Source organism: Camelus dromedarius, chromosome 14, assembly GCF_036321535.1.
Source record: "Camelus dromedarius isolate mCamDro1 chromosome 14, mCamDro1.pat, whole genome shotgun sequence".
NCBI classification, from domain to species: Eukaryota; Metazoa; Chordata; class Mammalia; order Artiodactyla; family Camelidae; genus Camelus; species Camelus dromedarius.
In genome coordinates, this window is record NC_087449.1 from 54965787 (window position 1) to 54981395 (window position 15609).

The 15609-nt window shown below is 50.1% G+C and overlaps 1 protein-coding gene across 1 annotated transcript in view; it reads left to right on the forward strand.

Annotated features, from left to right (window-relative positions):
• The window catches only part of ASAP3 (ArfGAP with SH3 domain, ankyrin repeat and PH domain 3), a 43424-nt gene that overhangs the window by 23256 nt on the left and 4559 nt on the right, over positions 1-15609 (forward strand). The window contains exons 4-18 of the mRNA XM_031464333.2: positions 2005-2079; positions 3245-3294; positions 9155-9266; positions 9499-9584; positions 10034-10109; positions 10289-10375; positions 10551-10660; positions 11545-11614; positions 11942-12029; positions 13217-13265; positions 13363-13553; positions 13632-13765; positions 14027-14121; positions 14289-14466; positions 15421-15506. Coding sequence (XP_031320193.1) covers positions 2005-2079; positions 3245-3294; positions 9155-9266; positions 9499-9584; positions 10034-10109; positions 10289-10375; positions 10551-10660; positions 11545-11614; positions 11942-12029; positions 13217-13265; positions 13363-13553; positions 13632-13765; positions 14027-14121; positions 14289-14466; positions 15421-15506 — 1487 coding nt within the window. The remainder of the gene's footprint in view (positions 1-2004; positions 2080-3244; positions 3295-9154; positions 9267-9498; positions 9585-10033; positions 10110-10288; positions 10376-10550; positions 10661-11544; positions 11615-11941; positions 12030-13216; positions 13266-13362; positions 13554-13631; positions 13766-14026; positions 14122-14288; positions 14467-15420; positions 15507-15609) is intronic.

Here is a 15609-nt window from a genome sequence, read left to right on the forward strand (position 1 = left end):
TGCTCTGCTGCTCACTAGGTGTGTGACCCTGGGCAAGTCACTCAGTCTGCCTGAGCCTCATCTGTAAAATGGGAATAGCAGTTGTCCCCACCTCACCGAGTGTGATGAGGATTTCACAAGTTAAGTGCCTGCTCCAGGGTGAGCACTCAGTAAGCGTTAGCTAACATTGCCATCTGCCATCATTTTATCTCTGTATAGCACTGCCTTGCACACTGTCCTGCACATAGAAGCCTTTAACAGTGTTTGAGTTCAACTGAATCAGTGACTCTTTGTCTTTACCTCTCCTCCCCTTGTTTCAGTCAAACGAGTGTTTGCTAGGTTCTACTCTGTGATGGGCATTGTACCAGAGACTGGTGACAGGGAAGAGTCAAGCTTGGCTTCAGAGAGCCACAGCCCAGTCAGGGAGAGAGGAACTGGGATGTGAGATGACACCAAGCAAGACCAGCCTTGTGGCACAAACTCAAGGACCCAGCGGGTTGTGTCAGAGGCCTAGTGCTGCCATGGTTCAGAAAAGGGGAGGTCAGCATGGACCACAGGAAGAAGTAGTCAGGAAGGCTTCCTGGAGAAAGGGAGACCCCAGCTGTACCTTGAAAGGTGGGCTGATGCTATGAAAACAGTATGGAGGTTCCTTAAAAAACTAAAAATAGAGTTGCCATATGATCCAGCAATCCCACTCCTGGGCATATATCTGGAGAAAACTAATTTGAAAAGGTACATGTACCCCAATGCTCATAGCAGCACTGTTTACAATAGCCAAGACATGGAAGCAACATAAATGTCCATTGACACATGATTGGATAAAGAAGTTGTGATATATATATAATGGAATACTACTCAGCCATAAAAAAGAATGAAATAATGCCATTTGCAGCATCATGGATGTACCTTGAGATTATCATACTAAGTGAAGTAAGCCAGACAAATATGATATGATATCACTTATATGTGGCATCTAAAAAGATAACACAAATGAACTTATTTACAAAACAGAAACAAACTCACAGACATACATAGAATACAAACTTATGGTTACCAACAGGAAAGAGGGAAAGGGATAAATTAGGAGTTTGGGATTAGCAAATACAAACTACTATACAAAATAGATAAACAACAAGGTCTTACTGTATAGCACAGGGAACTATATTCAATAGCTTGTAATAACCTATAATGAAAAGGAATATATATATGTATAACTGAATCACTATGCTCTACACCAGAAACTAACACAACACTGTTAATACACTATACTTCAATAAATTTTTTTTAAAGGTGGTCTGAAATATTAGGCCATTTTGAGTTGCCAAATGACAGATATTCAACTCAAACTAGGTTGTTTTTCTTTTTTTTAATAATTCACTGGGCCCTGTAATGAGAAGTCGACGTATGCAACTAGTTTTAGGTGCCTTCTATTTCCCTTAGAGAGTTTCTCTGTTTAGTGGGCAGGATGGCCCAGCAGGCCTGGATTCACACCTTACAGAAGAAAGACAGTTTTTCTCCCATGACTTTGGCAGAAAAGTCCCAGGAAGGATCCTGATTGGCTGGCTTGGGTTACATGCCTGCTGCTGATCCAATCACAGCCCAAGGATGGGGCACTCTGGTCAGCTCGGACTCCTGGGTTCACACTCATGTGACCACAGGAAAAGCGTTCCCACATTATAAGGGGAGTCGAGGAGCTAGTCAGACAGAAACAACAGATGGGCACTGCAGATGGACCTCAGAGAGTCAGAGAGGAGAGGTGAGGGTGCTCCTGGCAAAGGAACAGAGAAGGGCTGGAGGCCGTGGAGCGAGCAGCGAGGTGATGAGGCTGATTAGTCAGGGGAGGGGAAGAGCTTTCATGGGAGACCGACCCCGCCACCCTCTTGTACCCCCAACCTTCTTGTCCTTCCCTCCCTCCTTTACCCCAGTGCTGCCTTTTGCCTTGTGATGCTTCACTGCACCCTGAGCCCCTTGGGGCTGGACAGTCACCCAAGGTGGTGTCTGGGGGCGGTCTCTGCTTTTTTCCAGGTTCAGAACCTGAACAACATTGTCTCCTTCCCCCTGGACAGTCTGTTGAAGGGGCAGCTGAGGGATGGGCGACAGGTGAGTTTCCGTGTGGGGCATGAGGGTACCCAGAGGCGGTGGGATAGAGCAAGGAGGGGGCAGGCAGGAGACCTTAGGGGAGGTTGGGCTGGGCTGAGGACAGAGGCCAAGTGAGGCTGTCACAGTGAGTGTGCTGACCCCATACTACTGACCCTCAGAAGGACAGGAGGACCTGGCTCTGGGGTGAACCTGGATTGGCCGACCTGCTGTCTGCCGGGGCCCTTATGTGAGATGGCTCATGTGATCTTACAACAGCCCATCAGGGGGATTCTGTAGGTGCTGACATCCCCATGTTGCAGTTGAAGAAATTGAGGCTCTGGGAGTTCGGTAACTGCTTACAGTTTGCACAGTAGTCAATAGGTGTGCCGAGGTGAGATTCCAGGCTCCTGACTCTGTCTCTCTCTGCCCTTGGCTGCCCCTGGCTCGAGGCAAAGTAGAGCTCAAAGAAAGGGACAGAATAATCTCCCTGGGAAGTCTGCCCCAGAAGGCCCAGGGGAGGAGCTGCCCCCTTTCCCCTAGAGGCTTCCCTCCTTGCCCCAAGCTGGGCACCAGCCTGGGAACCACCCAAACCAGACCGGCAGCTTTTTTGCCTGGCTGACTGGGGCACCTTGGAAGTCAGTGCTGTTGTGAAAGGTGTGAGCAGCCTGCTGGATGTGACCCAGGCAAACTAGGCCAGGGATCAGGCAGGCCTCTCTGGCTTGCTGTGTGGCCTTGGGTATACTTCTTAGCCTCTCTGTGCATAGGTCCCTCTGTCTGTACCTTTCCTGTTGAGAAGATGATCTAGTACCAGGCAGGAGAAAACAGTGAGATAAAGTTAGAGGAGGAGTCTGACTTTTGTCCTCCATCCTCTTTCTCATGGTGCCTCTGTCTTCTAAGGGAGGGAAATCAGGGCAGAACCTCAAAATCTCCCCATACCCGGGGCCTGGGCCCACCAATTTAGACTGATTATTGGCAACTATGGGAGGAGGGAGAAGGGGCTCAGCCCTCAGAAATGGAGTCACTTGGATCTATTTGGGGGGTCAGGTTTGTAGTCGGGGCTATGGGGCGGGGCTCCTAGTTGGAGTGTGCTTCTGAGCAGCACAGGGGAGCACGCAAGCACCAGGTCCCCCTAATGGTGGCAAACCCTAAGCGCCCCTTTGGGCAAATTGTTCTCTTTAAACTATAGGATTCCAAAAAGCAGCTGGAGAAGGCATGGAAGGACTATGAAGCCAAAATGTAAGTGGCTGCAGCCAGGGTGGTTTGTCCCAGAGACCGATGCTTCTGTGGCAGCAGGAGGCTGGATATTGGGAAGAACCTAAGTGCTGCCCAGACACGTCACCCAGAAGTGCATGGCACCTCACCCTCTAGAGGTGTTTATGGGAGGTGGTTTGTGCCCAGGTCTGATGGGAGTCTAGGGGCTGGACCACAAGACGACCAAAGGGGAGCTACTGTGAATGATGCTCAGAGACACATCTGTTTGGTGGTGCCAGACGTGGTCAGAGAGATGGAAAGGAGCATCCAGTCACTGAACACCTTCATGTGCGGGTCACCGAGCCTGTGCAGGAGGTATTAGTATCCCAATTATCAGAGAAGACATTAGAGGTTCAGAGAGGTTAAGTTACTTGTCCAAGGCCCCACAGCTAGGCAGAGGCAGAGCTGGGATTCATGCTCCTTGATCTTTTTCTGCAACACCAGGTGGTATCTATAAACATTTAGTTGGACATAGAGGCGGAGAGTCCATACCCAGGCCTCTTGTGTGCATCACACAATACTCCAGATCTCTCATTAGCTACTGGGACATTATGGGGACAGTAGGATCATGGGTGCCCAGCGAGGACTCCTTGGGCTCTGCCTTCCAGACTGTCCAGGTCCCAGTCCCAGCCCTCTGCCAGGGCCCAGCCAGGCCCACCATACCTCAGAGCACTGTTTGCTCTTCTTTATAAAATTTTGGTTTCCCTTGCATTTTGCAAAAACAATATGTATTTATTATGAATAACTTAGAAAATATGGAATAGAAGAAGAAAAAATTGTAATTATTCATAGGAGAAGATTAGGATCATGTAGAGGAAAACCTAGTACTTCTCTGTTGTTTGAATTTTTCATATATATATATATATATATATATATATGTAGTCTGAGGAGCAGTGTAATTTTATCACTTAAAAAAAGTGGGGGGAAGGGAAACTACCAAAAGCTAGAAGGAAAATCCTTCATTTCCAAGCCTAAAGTATTAACATCTTTCTAGTCATTTTCCTACTTATAAAGAAATATTTTTTATAAAACTGAGATCATAGTAATCATATTGGGTTTTTTTTTTTTTTTTTGCTTAAAAATAATTGTGACAATTCTCCTACATCATTACATATTTTTATATAACATCACTTAAATTGGTGTATGGTGCATAATCCATAATGTATTTAACCTACCCCTGCTGTTGGGGAAACATCCTTGGAACTAAATCCTTGCTCCCACCCATAATTATTTCTGTAGGTTCATTCCCAGAAGTAGATCCTGGAGCTTTATTATTCCTCAAGCTCCCAGAGCCATGGGGGCCTCCTGAGTCTGAAGGAAGGGCCACAACTCCTCCCTCCACTAGCATCTCCATCCACATTCCAGCTGTGGATGGAGATCTTGTGGTGAAGCATGTGGGAGCTGTGAAAGGCATGGCCATCTATTCCCATCAGAGGCCCAGGGAGGGGTGTGGACACACAGGCAGGCTGTCTTTCTCTTTATGATTTGACGTGGGCTCACATGGCCTTCATCTTCCTGAGTTACCTTCACTAAGCCCTTAGCCATTAGGGCGTCATTTATCACAGAGAAAGAATAAGCCCTGCCCAGCTGACCTTCCCCCAAGCAGCTCTGCTTTTGCTGGATTTGCAAAAACCTGATCTTGCCTGTGAGGTTTCATTTAAAGAAAAGACTCTGTAATGATGGGGAAAGGGGCTCGGCTGAGGTTATTCAGCGAGTTATTGACAAGGCCTGGGTTAGAACCCAGGGCTTCTGAGTCCGGTGCCTTTCCGGCCATGCCCCATGGTCTCCTGGCTCCTGCTCACATTACATGGGTTGAGCTACATGTCCTGGCACAGGCGTCTGTGTACATTCCTTTTATGAGGGCCCCAGGTATAGCTAGATATTAGCGAGCCATGAGTTGCTGTGTAATTCCACCTCATTCTTACCAAACCAGTCCGGCAGCAGCTGCAGGGGCCCAGGGCCCTGATAGCATCTGTTGAATACCACTGGGATTCTCACCCCCTGGTTGTTCATACAGGAGGGTCCCCTCTCCCCCTGGAGCTGCTGAGAAAGGCATCCCAGGCCCTGTGCAGGGGACAAGTTTATCTAGGCTGTTCTACGTACAGGGCTGTTTTCTCATCTGAAAAATAGGGCCAGTGATACCTTGTGGGGATGAAATAAGTGCAGTGGACATACAGTGCCTGGCACTGCAGTCCAACAGATACTTAGTGGCCATCCCTCTGAGCCAGAACTGGGACCACAACGACACATCAAGAGGCAGAAGCCCAGACCTCTGCTCCTAGCATTTCCCCAACCAGCCTGGGATTTTGCACAATTACCTCCCTTCTCTGAGTCTCAGCTACATCGTCTGTAAAATAGGCTCTGACCATGATCTTTCAGAAAAGACACTGTCACTAGCTGAGGGCACCAGGCAGGGAAGGAGGGATGGAACGAATCTGAGCCACGGTGTTGGTTACCAGTGCCGTCCCCAAGGCTCTAGCATCAGGCAGACCTGGGTTCAAATCCTGGCTCTAGCACTTACAGCTGTGGGACTTGGCCAAGTGACTTCTCATTTCAGACTCAGGCTCCTCGTCTGTAAAATGGGGTAGTAATTCCTGCCTCATGGGGTTATCGCTTTAGTGTGTGAAAGGTCTGGCAGAGAGCTCAACACAAAATTAGTGCTTAAAAATAAGTACTAATAATAGCAGCTAATATGTATACTTAAGAGCTTCCTTTGCACCAAGCACTGTGATAAGCTCTTTACATCTGTTATCAGGTATTCCCCTTGGCAGGGAAAGGGGCTGTTATCCCCAATGTATAGGTAAGTAGTGAGGGAAAAATATACCATCACAATCCCTGCCTTAGTGGATCCCACTGGTTTGTAAGCAGGAAGAGAGGTGGGCCCAAAAATAATGAAAACACAAAGTGACGGTGCCATAAAATGGTATTATGGTGGCAGAACAGGCAGGCAGTTTTGTTTGGGTGGAGGGAAGGGTGGTTGGAAGGGCAGTTTAAAAAGGCATCCCAGGAGAGGCGGTTCAAGGTGTCAGGTTCGTTTTGATTCCTTTCCTCTCCTATCTACCTCCTTCCTGACCTCCCTACTCCACTGGTACCTGTTCCCCATCCCCTGAATAATGTTAGGCTGTTGTTGTGGGCCCCTTTTCTGGTGATCTCAGGCTTATTAATAACTAGCATTTCAGCACTTTAAACTCATTGTTTTATTTCATTCCTGCTGCAACTCCATTCAAAGGAAATAAACATGTTCCTCACATTTGAAATGTTTATAAAACATCGGTGATCCTTTGAGGACAGGGATGGAATGAGCGTTGCTGTTTTCTAGGTGTGTGTGCACGGTGGTGGAATAAAAGCACTCCCAGCTATTAAGTTGAGGTGTATCAGGTCATCTCAGGTGATTATGTCAGAGTTTGTAGGGAAATCTTTGTAAATGACCGTAGCTGAGGTTGAAGACAGAGCTATGGTAATTCACAAAGCCATGGATGGTAATTCACAGCTTATCTTTATCCTGAACTAACTAGCTTCTGTCCTTTAATCTCCAGGAGACCTTGCATAATAAATAAATAAATAAATAAATAAATAAATAAATAAATAAATAAATAAATAAATAAGAACTACCCTACACTAAAAAAAATTATCTAAAAGAGTCATCAAGTTATTAGTGTAATCATTAGTATCATCATAATCCTGCCATTTATTGAGGCAGGGACTCATATACACCAGGGACTGCACTAAATGTTTCCCATGCATTAGATCATCTAAGAACTAGGTAGTATTAGTCTCATTTTTGAAATGGGGAAACTGAAGCTTGGAAAGATTTATAAAGGTTAAGTAAGCAAGGGAGCTGCCATTCAAACCCAGAATCCACATTTCTAGCCACCGTACTGTATTGTGGCTTCCTTTTTGTGCATTTACTCTGGAGCAGATGTCGTTCCATGTCCGTATGTACAGATCATCTTCATCCTTTTTAACAGCTGCGTAGTATTCATATATGTAGACATAGCATAATTTATCTAACCCCTTCCTCTTGATAGACATTTAGCTTATTTTTCGTTTTTCCCTTGAATGATAAGGTAACTGTGTAGATGGGCACTTACTTCCCTGCCTTCTCCCAGCTGCTCTGCCCCCTCGCTCTCCCGCCCACCTTAGTGAGCTGCCTGGTTCATTGTTGCTGCTCAGGTCCAGCCATCACCTCTCTCTCTCTGCTTCTCATCTTCAGGTCCCAAAAGGCATCTGCCCTGGCCCCCAGGCCCGTTCACAGAGTCAGTCTCTACCTAAGTCCACTAGCCTGCCATAGACTCCCTCTTGGGGTATCATAAAGCTTTATGAAAAATAACCACTTCAAAGAAAATTTAAAACAAACAAACAAACAAAAACACAAAAAAATATCCTGCAGGACTCTGCTCCAAACCAGTGGTTTTCAGCCAGGGGTGATTTTACACCCCAGCCCTCACCCCTAGGAGGCATTTCTGGTTGTCACAACTGGGGAGATGCTACTGGCATCTAGTGCATAGAGGTCAGGGATGCTGCCAAACTTCCTACACTGCCCAGGACAGCCCCCACAGCAAAGAATTATCTGGTCAAAATGTCTGTAGTTTCAAGGTTGAGAAACTGCTCTCCGGGTCTCCAGGGACAGATTCTGCATATAAATACCATCCCAGAGGTCTGACCTCAGTAAGGCCCAGAACTTTAAAGCCAGAAGGGGCCTGAGAACTCAGTCTAGGTGATTGCTTCCTCAGTTTACAGATGGGAAAACTGAAGCCTAAGGGGCCTATAATATTATAGCTGTAGTGTCTTCTGTGTATTAAGTCTCTTACATAATTTGTCTCATCTGGGTACAGATAAAGATCCCCATTTTCCAGATGAGGAGCTGAGGCTTGGAGAGGGGACGTAAAGCAGACATAAGGTTATCCCACATCTGTCTTCTTTGCTCAGGGCTGGCACCCACTTGGGAGCAAAACTGTTATGCAAGCGTCTCCTTTACACAGGATTCACAGTCACATGCACCCAGCCCCAGATGTGGAAATACTCTCCTGGCTGGGAGTGAGTGGTCTGATGGGTGTGAGATTGCCAGGAAACCATTTACACACAGTTCCCAAACAGGGGAAACCACCAATCCTGAGATCCTTTTGGAGGGGAGGCCCGGGTTACTCTTAACTACAGGATGGGAAGTGCTTTCTGTCTTCATTCTTCACTTACAAAGAAAAGAACCCAGGTTTTCTAAACTTTAAGTGGGAAGCTCCATGGCTTAGAAGAATGAAGACTACATGGTCCTAAATCCCTCCCAGCCAAATCAGAACTGGTCACCCCAAATCCCATCTGGCGCTATCTGAGCCCATCACATCCCTGCATAAAAACCTTCAATTCCTTCCTACTGCTCTTGGGATAAAGTCCAAGAACCTCAGCATGGTCTGAATTAGGCCCTGCGTGATCTGGCCTCTCTTTACCTCACCTGGAACCACCTCACTCTCCATTTCTGCTCCGGAGCCCTGGTCTCCCTGCCTCCAGGCTGTCACATGGTCTGATCCTCCTACCCTGCCCCAGCTTCCTTCAAAGCAATTTTTCAGGCTTCAGATCTCAGCTCAAGCATCACTTCCTGAGCAGCCAGGTGAGGTCAGATCCATTTTACTCTCCCATTGATCTTTTCACAGCTGTGATTTGATTCATGTCTTTCTCCCCCACTGGCCTGTGGATTCCCTGAATCCACACTGTCCATCGTTGTACCCTAGCCCCACCACACAGCTGGGTCCCCTCACTCTCGTGTGACTGTACAGAGAGGAGCAGGTAGAGATGGTGCGACATGCAAGGGGCTAGTGAGAGTTGTTCAGGCCTCTCTTTCCTTGGAGCCTAGGGCCAGGCTGGAGAAGGAGAAGGACCGGGCCAGGGTGACAGGAGGGAGCTCTGGGGAGGTGGCCCAGGACACACAGAGAGAGCGGCGTGTCTTCCAGCTGCACATGTGTGAGGTAAGGGGTGCCCCAGGGTGAAGGAGGGGTGGGGCGTGTCTTCCTGCCTGCATCCCTGAGCCCCCTGGGGCCCAGTCACAGGCTCAGCCCAGGTCCTCACCAGATGGTGCTTGAGATGTCACCAAAGTTGGGTCATGGCCAAAAGAATTAGCCTGGGATGGGGCCAGCAGCCCCTTGTCCCCAGGATTCAGCTTCAGCTCACATCACACACCTTGCCCTGCCCTCTCCCCAGTATCTGCTGAAAGCGGGAGAGAGCCAGATGAAGCAAGGTCCCGATTTCCTGCAGAGCCTCATCAAGTTCTTCCACGCCCAGCACAAGTAGGTATCTCCCCATATCCCACCCCCGCCCCCACAGCCCCTTGCCCCTGAACCCTTTAGGCAATCCAGAACAAGTCCGTCCCCAGGGTTTGACAGACCCTCAAGGACTCTGTGTGTGTCTAGATCTCATTGGTAGTGCTTTTTCCAGCTGGTATTTATTGAATGCTCACCATGCATCAGGCACTAAATACTTTACACGTACGCCTATGAGCAGCTACTGACATTATCCCCATTTTACGTATGAGAAAACTGAGGCTCGGATTTGCTAAGATCACAGCTAGTAAGTAGGATCTGGACACAGACACTGACTCCAGAGTCCCTGTTCTTGACCGTCACACTATACCACCCCCAGGTGTCCCGGGGTCCCTAGAGCACCTTCTCCCACACCTCTCGCTTCACTTCTCATTTTTATCTCTCTCTGGCCCCTTGTTTGGCTTCACAACTCTTAGCTTTTTCCAAGACGGCTGGAAGGCTGCTCAGAGCCTGTCCCCCTTCATCGAGAAGCTGGCAGCCTCCGTACATGCAGTAAGTTGGGCCTCACTTCTGGGCACGTGGTCAAGTCCCCTGTCCTTCCAGGAGAATCTGGTTGTGGAAGAGCTGGCTCCTGCCCAGAGAATAAGGCTACTGCCCTGCTGCTCTGGGTCTGGGCTCTGTACCTGGCACATCTGCTAGCTGCTGATGGGGTCCTGCCCCTTGTCCCATAGCTGCGTCAAGCCCAGGAAGAGGAGCTACAGAAGCTGACCCAGCTCCGGGACTCCCTCCGAGGGACACTGCAGCTTGACAGCAGAGAGGTCAGGCCCTGAATCATCCCCAAACAATGCCCACCCTCAAGGCCCACCTTGAGGGGAGGGAGAGAAGGAAAATTCCACGGGTTCCCCCTATAAGACTCCCTGAATGAGACCCCTGCAGAATGGGGCTCTTCCCACCCAGATGCCCTGAGGTCTCCTTTGCTTGTCTGAGGAACAGGAGACTCTGAGCCGGAAGAACTCGGGAAGTGGCTACAGCATCCACCAGCACCAAGGCAAAAAGCAGTTTGGGACAGAGAAGGTGGGCTTTCTGTACAAGAAAAGTGATGGGTAAGTGACTCAGAGAGCTCAAGTAACTTGCCCAAAGCCACACAGCCAATAAATGATAGGGCTGGGGGGAGCTGCCCAAAAGGATTGTTCTTATCATTTGTGTAGACCCTGAGGGTTCCGGGACCCTCCACTCTGGCAGTGCAAAATCATCAGAATCCCAGGCACATAACTTCTGCTAAAAATTGCTGGTTGCTTAAAGAAGAATAACAGCAGCATTGAACAGTTTTTGAGCCCTTATGCCATAGACAGTCTCCATGTCCTCACTCTTAGCCTCTACAATGTACGGAATGTGCCCGGAAATGAAAGCGTTGACTGTGCCTTGCTCCCTGGTTTAAAAAAATCAGTCTGTGAAAGGCCTTTGTGGGATCTGTTTAATTTTATTTTTGACTTACTAATCAGTTTTTATCAGATAATAACAACTTTGTTCAACCAATTAATATTTACCTCTTACAGGAAAAGTGTTAAGTAGCTTTGATCCTGGATTTTCTAATTTTATTTCGGGGGTGTCAATATTTATCTTGCTTTGTCTTTAACCATGATTCATCTGTTGCATCTGTCCTTCCTCTCAGACTAGGAGATCCCTATGGTTCGAAGCTGTGTCTCCTCCAACAGACTAGGAGCTCTCAGAGGGCCAAGGTCACATGGTCCCATTTAGAATAAAGTTTCCCAGAGAGTGGGGCTGTGTTTCCTCTCTCTGACTGGGAGCTTCCTAAGGGCAGGGCTGTGTCCCTTCCAGCCTAGGGAGCCCAGGAAGTGAGGGATGTCTAAGTCAGGGGATGGAAGAGGTGAAGAAGTGGGGCCGGAGACCTGGTCCAGGACTATTTGCTGATACAGGGGAATCAGGTGTGAGCCTTGGTGACTCTTTCTATCCTTCTGGGCCCTAGAATTCGAAGAGTCTGGCAGAAAAGGAAGTGTGGAGTCAAGTATGGCTGCCTGACCATTTCACACAGCACGGTGAGGCCTGGAGGGGCGGGGGGCTCAAGGCATGATGGGTCCTCTCTCCTGGTGTTCAGAGCAGACAGATGTCAAACCTTCCCTCTAAGACTGACCCCAAATCTGGCTCCAGGGAGCTGGAGATGAAACCCTATGGGAGGACGGATTGGACCCAAAGCCCCCAAGCTGGTGTTAGTCCACACTCCACATCCTTGAGGTGCTGGGAGACGGGAGACATAAACTAGAACATGGTGATTATGCCCATTTAACAGACTGGAAGACAGAGGCCTAAGAGTTTGGGAGGCCTAGAGAGTAACCTGTACAGCCTTTATCCCCAACTTCCCACAGATAAACCGGCCCCCAGTGAAGCTCACCTTGCTGACATGCCAAGTGAGGCCAAACCCTGAGGAGAAAAAGTGCTTCGACCTGGTGACCCGTGAGTCATCCCTGCCCCCTCCTCCGCATCTGCCCAGGGCTTCTCTAAGAGACCTGTCAGCTCCTGAGAGGCTCCAAATAGGGGCCTGTGTCCAATTCTGCACATGTTTATCAAATAGCTGCTTTTGCAGGCATAAGACTCCTTAATTAAGCTCTGGACACTCTTTTTAGAGGCTTCACCTCACATCCCACATTAAATATTATCATTTCAGTAAAACATATTTAAATGGATTTCAGTAACTTGGCTTTCAAAATTATTATTACTTTAAAATGTTCTGTTTTCATCTTTTGGAGCCTTTGGTGACATGGGGGCCAGCACAGGCTGAGAATGACCTAGATCTGGTCCTCAGGGAGCTTTGTCTGGCAGGGGTGTGATGGGGGGACCCAAGACTGCAAATGATGGGGTGTGTCCAGAAAAGAGGTGCAGATATAGCACCATCAGAGACTAGAGAGAGGGAAGGCCTGCCCTGCTGTGGGGAATTGGGAAAGGCTGCTTGGAGAAGAGAGCATTGGAGTTCGGCTTCGAAAGACACAGAACATAGAGTTTGGGGGCAGAGAGGGGGACGTTTCAGGAGACAGGGTTGGCGTGATGAAAGGCATGCAACCAGGAGAGTGGGTCCACCACTTTGGGCAGGGTACAGGGTTCACATAGGGGTAGTGGGAGATGAGGCCTGGGAATGCCTCTCAAACCTTTGGACCTTATTTCCTGGCACTAGAGAACCACGGGAGGTCTTGGAGCAAGGGAGTGGTGTGATTGGAGCAGAACCTAGGCCCAATAATCTGGCAGCTGGTACAGGCTCAGGGAGGAGGGGGAAGAGGTGGGGAGCAGGAAGACCAGAAGGGAGGCTGTGGGGCTGAGTAGGGTGATGGCCATAGGTTCAGGGATACCCTGCCTCTGAGCTGAATGGGGTCCTGTGCCCTGGGAGACCTCGCCTGACCCTGGAACCTGGGCTTCACACAGAGGACCTTCTTGGGATCCTACTTTAGAGGTGACATCTGAGAAACTGCCCCCTCTGCTGGCCACTGTCATTACCCTCACACTCCCAGCTTAGCAGAGCCTGGCCCCACAGGGAAAAAAGCTCCGTCTGGACCCAGCGGTTTGGGTGAGGGCTTGTGAGGGCTTCCCAGGCCCAGAGAAGGAAGGCCAGCAGGATTTCGTGGGCCAGACATCCCCTCCTCTCCCCACAGACAATAGGACATACCACTTCCAGGCGGAGGACGAACATGAATGTGAGGCGTGAGTGTCCCCCCACGTCCAGCCTAGGGGTGGGGGCAAGGGAGCAGGGCCCCACCACTGTGAGTGTCATCCCCATGGCACCCTGCACACTCTGCAGGTGGGTGTCGGTGCTGCAGAACAGCAAGGACGAAGCCTTGAGCAGTGCCTTCCTGGAGGAGTCCAGCTGCGGCCCTGGTCCCTGGGGGGGCGCAGGGCTGGATGGGGAGCCCCAGGACCTCACCAAGCTGCTCATCGCCGAGGTGAAGAGCAGGCCCGGGAACGGCCAGTGCTGCGACTGTGGGGCTACAGGTGGGGCAGGGCGAGGAGGGGAGTGGAAGCGGAGGGGAGGGGCCCACGCCTCCAGGCACGAGCTGCTTTACTTCGCAGACCCCACCTGGCTCAGCACCAACCTGGGCGTGCTCACCTGCATCCAGTGCTCCGGCGTCCACCGCGAGCTGGGCGTGCGCTTCTCACGCATGCAGTCCCTCACCTTGGATCTGCTGGGCCCCTCCGAGTTGCTGGTGAGGGCGGGGCGGGGCCGGAGGGGTTTGGGGGCGTGGTCTGATTAGGGGGCGGGGCTTGGGCGACTGACTCAGCCCGAGCTTGTGGATCTGGTGGAACTGGGCCGAGGTGGAGCAGGATCCAGTCAGAAAGAGGATGGCCAGAGGCGGGGTCTGGAGCGGGAGAGAGGCTGAGGGGCGGGGCCTCTGGAGGCTCAGTCCTCCAGGGGGCGCTGTCCTAACCATCAGGTCTTACCCCCACCACTTTCCCGCAACCCTCAGCTGGCCTTGAACATTGGAAACACTCGCTTCAATGAGGTCATGGAGGCCCAGCTGCCCGCGCACGGCAGCCCTAAACCCTCAGCTGAGAGTGACATGTAAGGAGATTCTCAGATGGGGGGAACCTGGCTGAGGGATTTGGCTTCCTCAGCTCCCAGGGAGAAGTCTGGAGAAAAGGAGATCCGTTATCTCCTGTGGGATGGTTTCAAAGGTCAGCAGGGTGGAAATGGTCCTTGCTCTGACATCCTCTGGTTATTTTTGGCAGGAACGCCCGCAAGGACTATATCGTGGCCAAGTATGTGGAACACAGATTTGCGCGGCGATCCACCCCCGAGCCTCAGAAACTCTGGACGGCCATTTGCAACCGAGACCTCCTGTCTGTACTGGAGGCCTTTGCTAATGGGCAGGACTTTGGACAGCCACTGCCAGGGCCTGAGGGACAGGTGAGAACCCTCTTCAAGGGCCACTCATAACCCAGTCACACTTAGCACTCCCTTGTCCTCCTCCAGGACCGGCTGTTACTTCCTTCTGCCTCACCTCTGACATCTACTCAAATTCCACCCATCAGAGGGGTAAATGGGGAGAGAGCACAACTTCACTCAGGCAATCCTGAGCCAAAATCCTGGTTCTGTCTTTTCTTAGCTGTGTGATCCTGAGCAGGTTACTTGACTTCTCTGAATCATTTTTCTCATCTGTAAAACAGGTTAATGATAGCACCCACAGGGTTGAAGTGAGAATTAAGTCATGTATAAAAGGGCCTGGTGCACAATATGTGTGCAATAAATGATAGAATCTTTTTTTCCTTGAATAGCCTTAGAAATGGGTAAGGGTGGGTCAGATCAGAGCAGGGAAGGCCATTGCATTGGTGATTCTAGTAACAAACATCACATAGGGAAAGGGGGAAAGGATATCAGAGACATTTGAAAGATTAAATTGACATGAGTTGCTGACTGATTGGACATCAAAAATTGGATACCATGTCCTTGAGCTGTCTATCTGATATCTTTGTGGGGCTGTCCAGTGGGCATGGTGGGTGCAGCACTTAGGTAAGCTAAGAATTTGGAGCAGCCTACACACCAGTATAGCTGAAAGCTTGAGGTTATTTGAGGTCTGGGACGGGGCAGTGAGAGAGAGGAGTGGAGGAGTCCAGGGCCAAGAACCAAGTTTGGGAAACACCTTCTACTGAGGGAAGAGGAGGCAGAACCACTGAAGGAAGCAGTGATGGAAGGGTCTTCCCCCCTCCTCCCAAATGTGAGGGTCCGTGTTCAGTCTCCTCTCTCAGAAGTTCTGGCAGCTTCATATCTGGAGGTGCTAGGGTCAGCAAGAGTTCAAGAGGGTAATATTGGGTGGGGAGCAGGTGAACTAGGGGAAACTCAGAGGTGTGGACGTGTGTTCAGGCACCTGGAGAGCTCGCCCTGCACTTGGCTGTCAGAGTCGCCAACCAGGCCTCCCTGCCCCTGGTGGATTTCATCATCCAAAATAGGTGAGAGCCTGCCTGCCCGTCTGCCCATCTCCTCACGCTCCCCTTTCCCTCCTCTTCTCCCCAGCTCCTCCCTCCTTTCCTCTCCCTCTTTCCTCCCTTACTT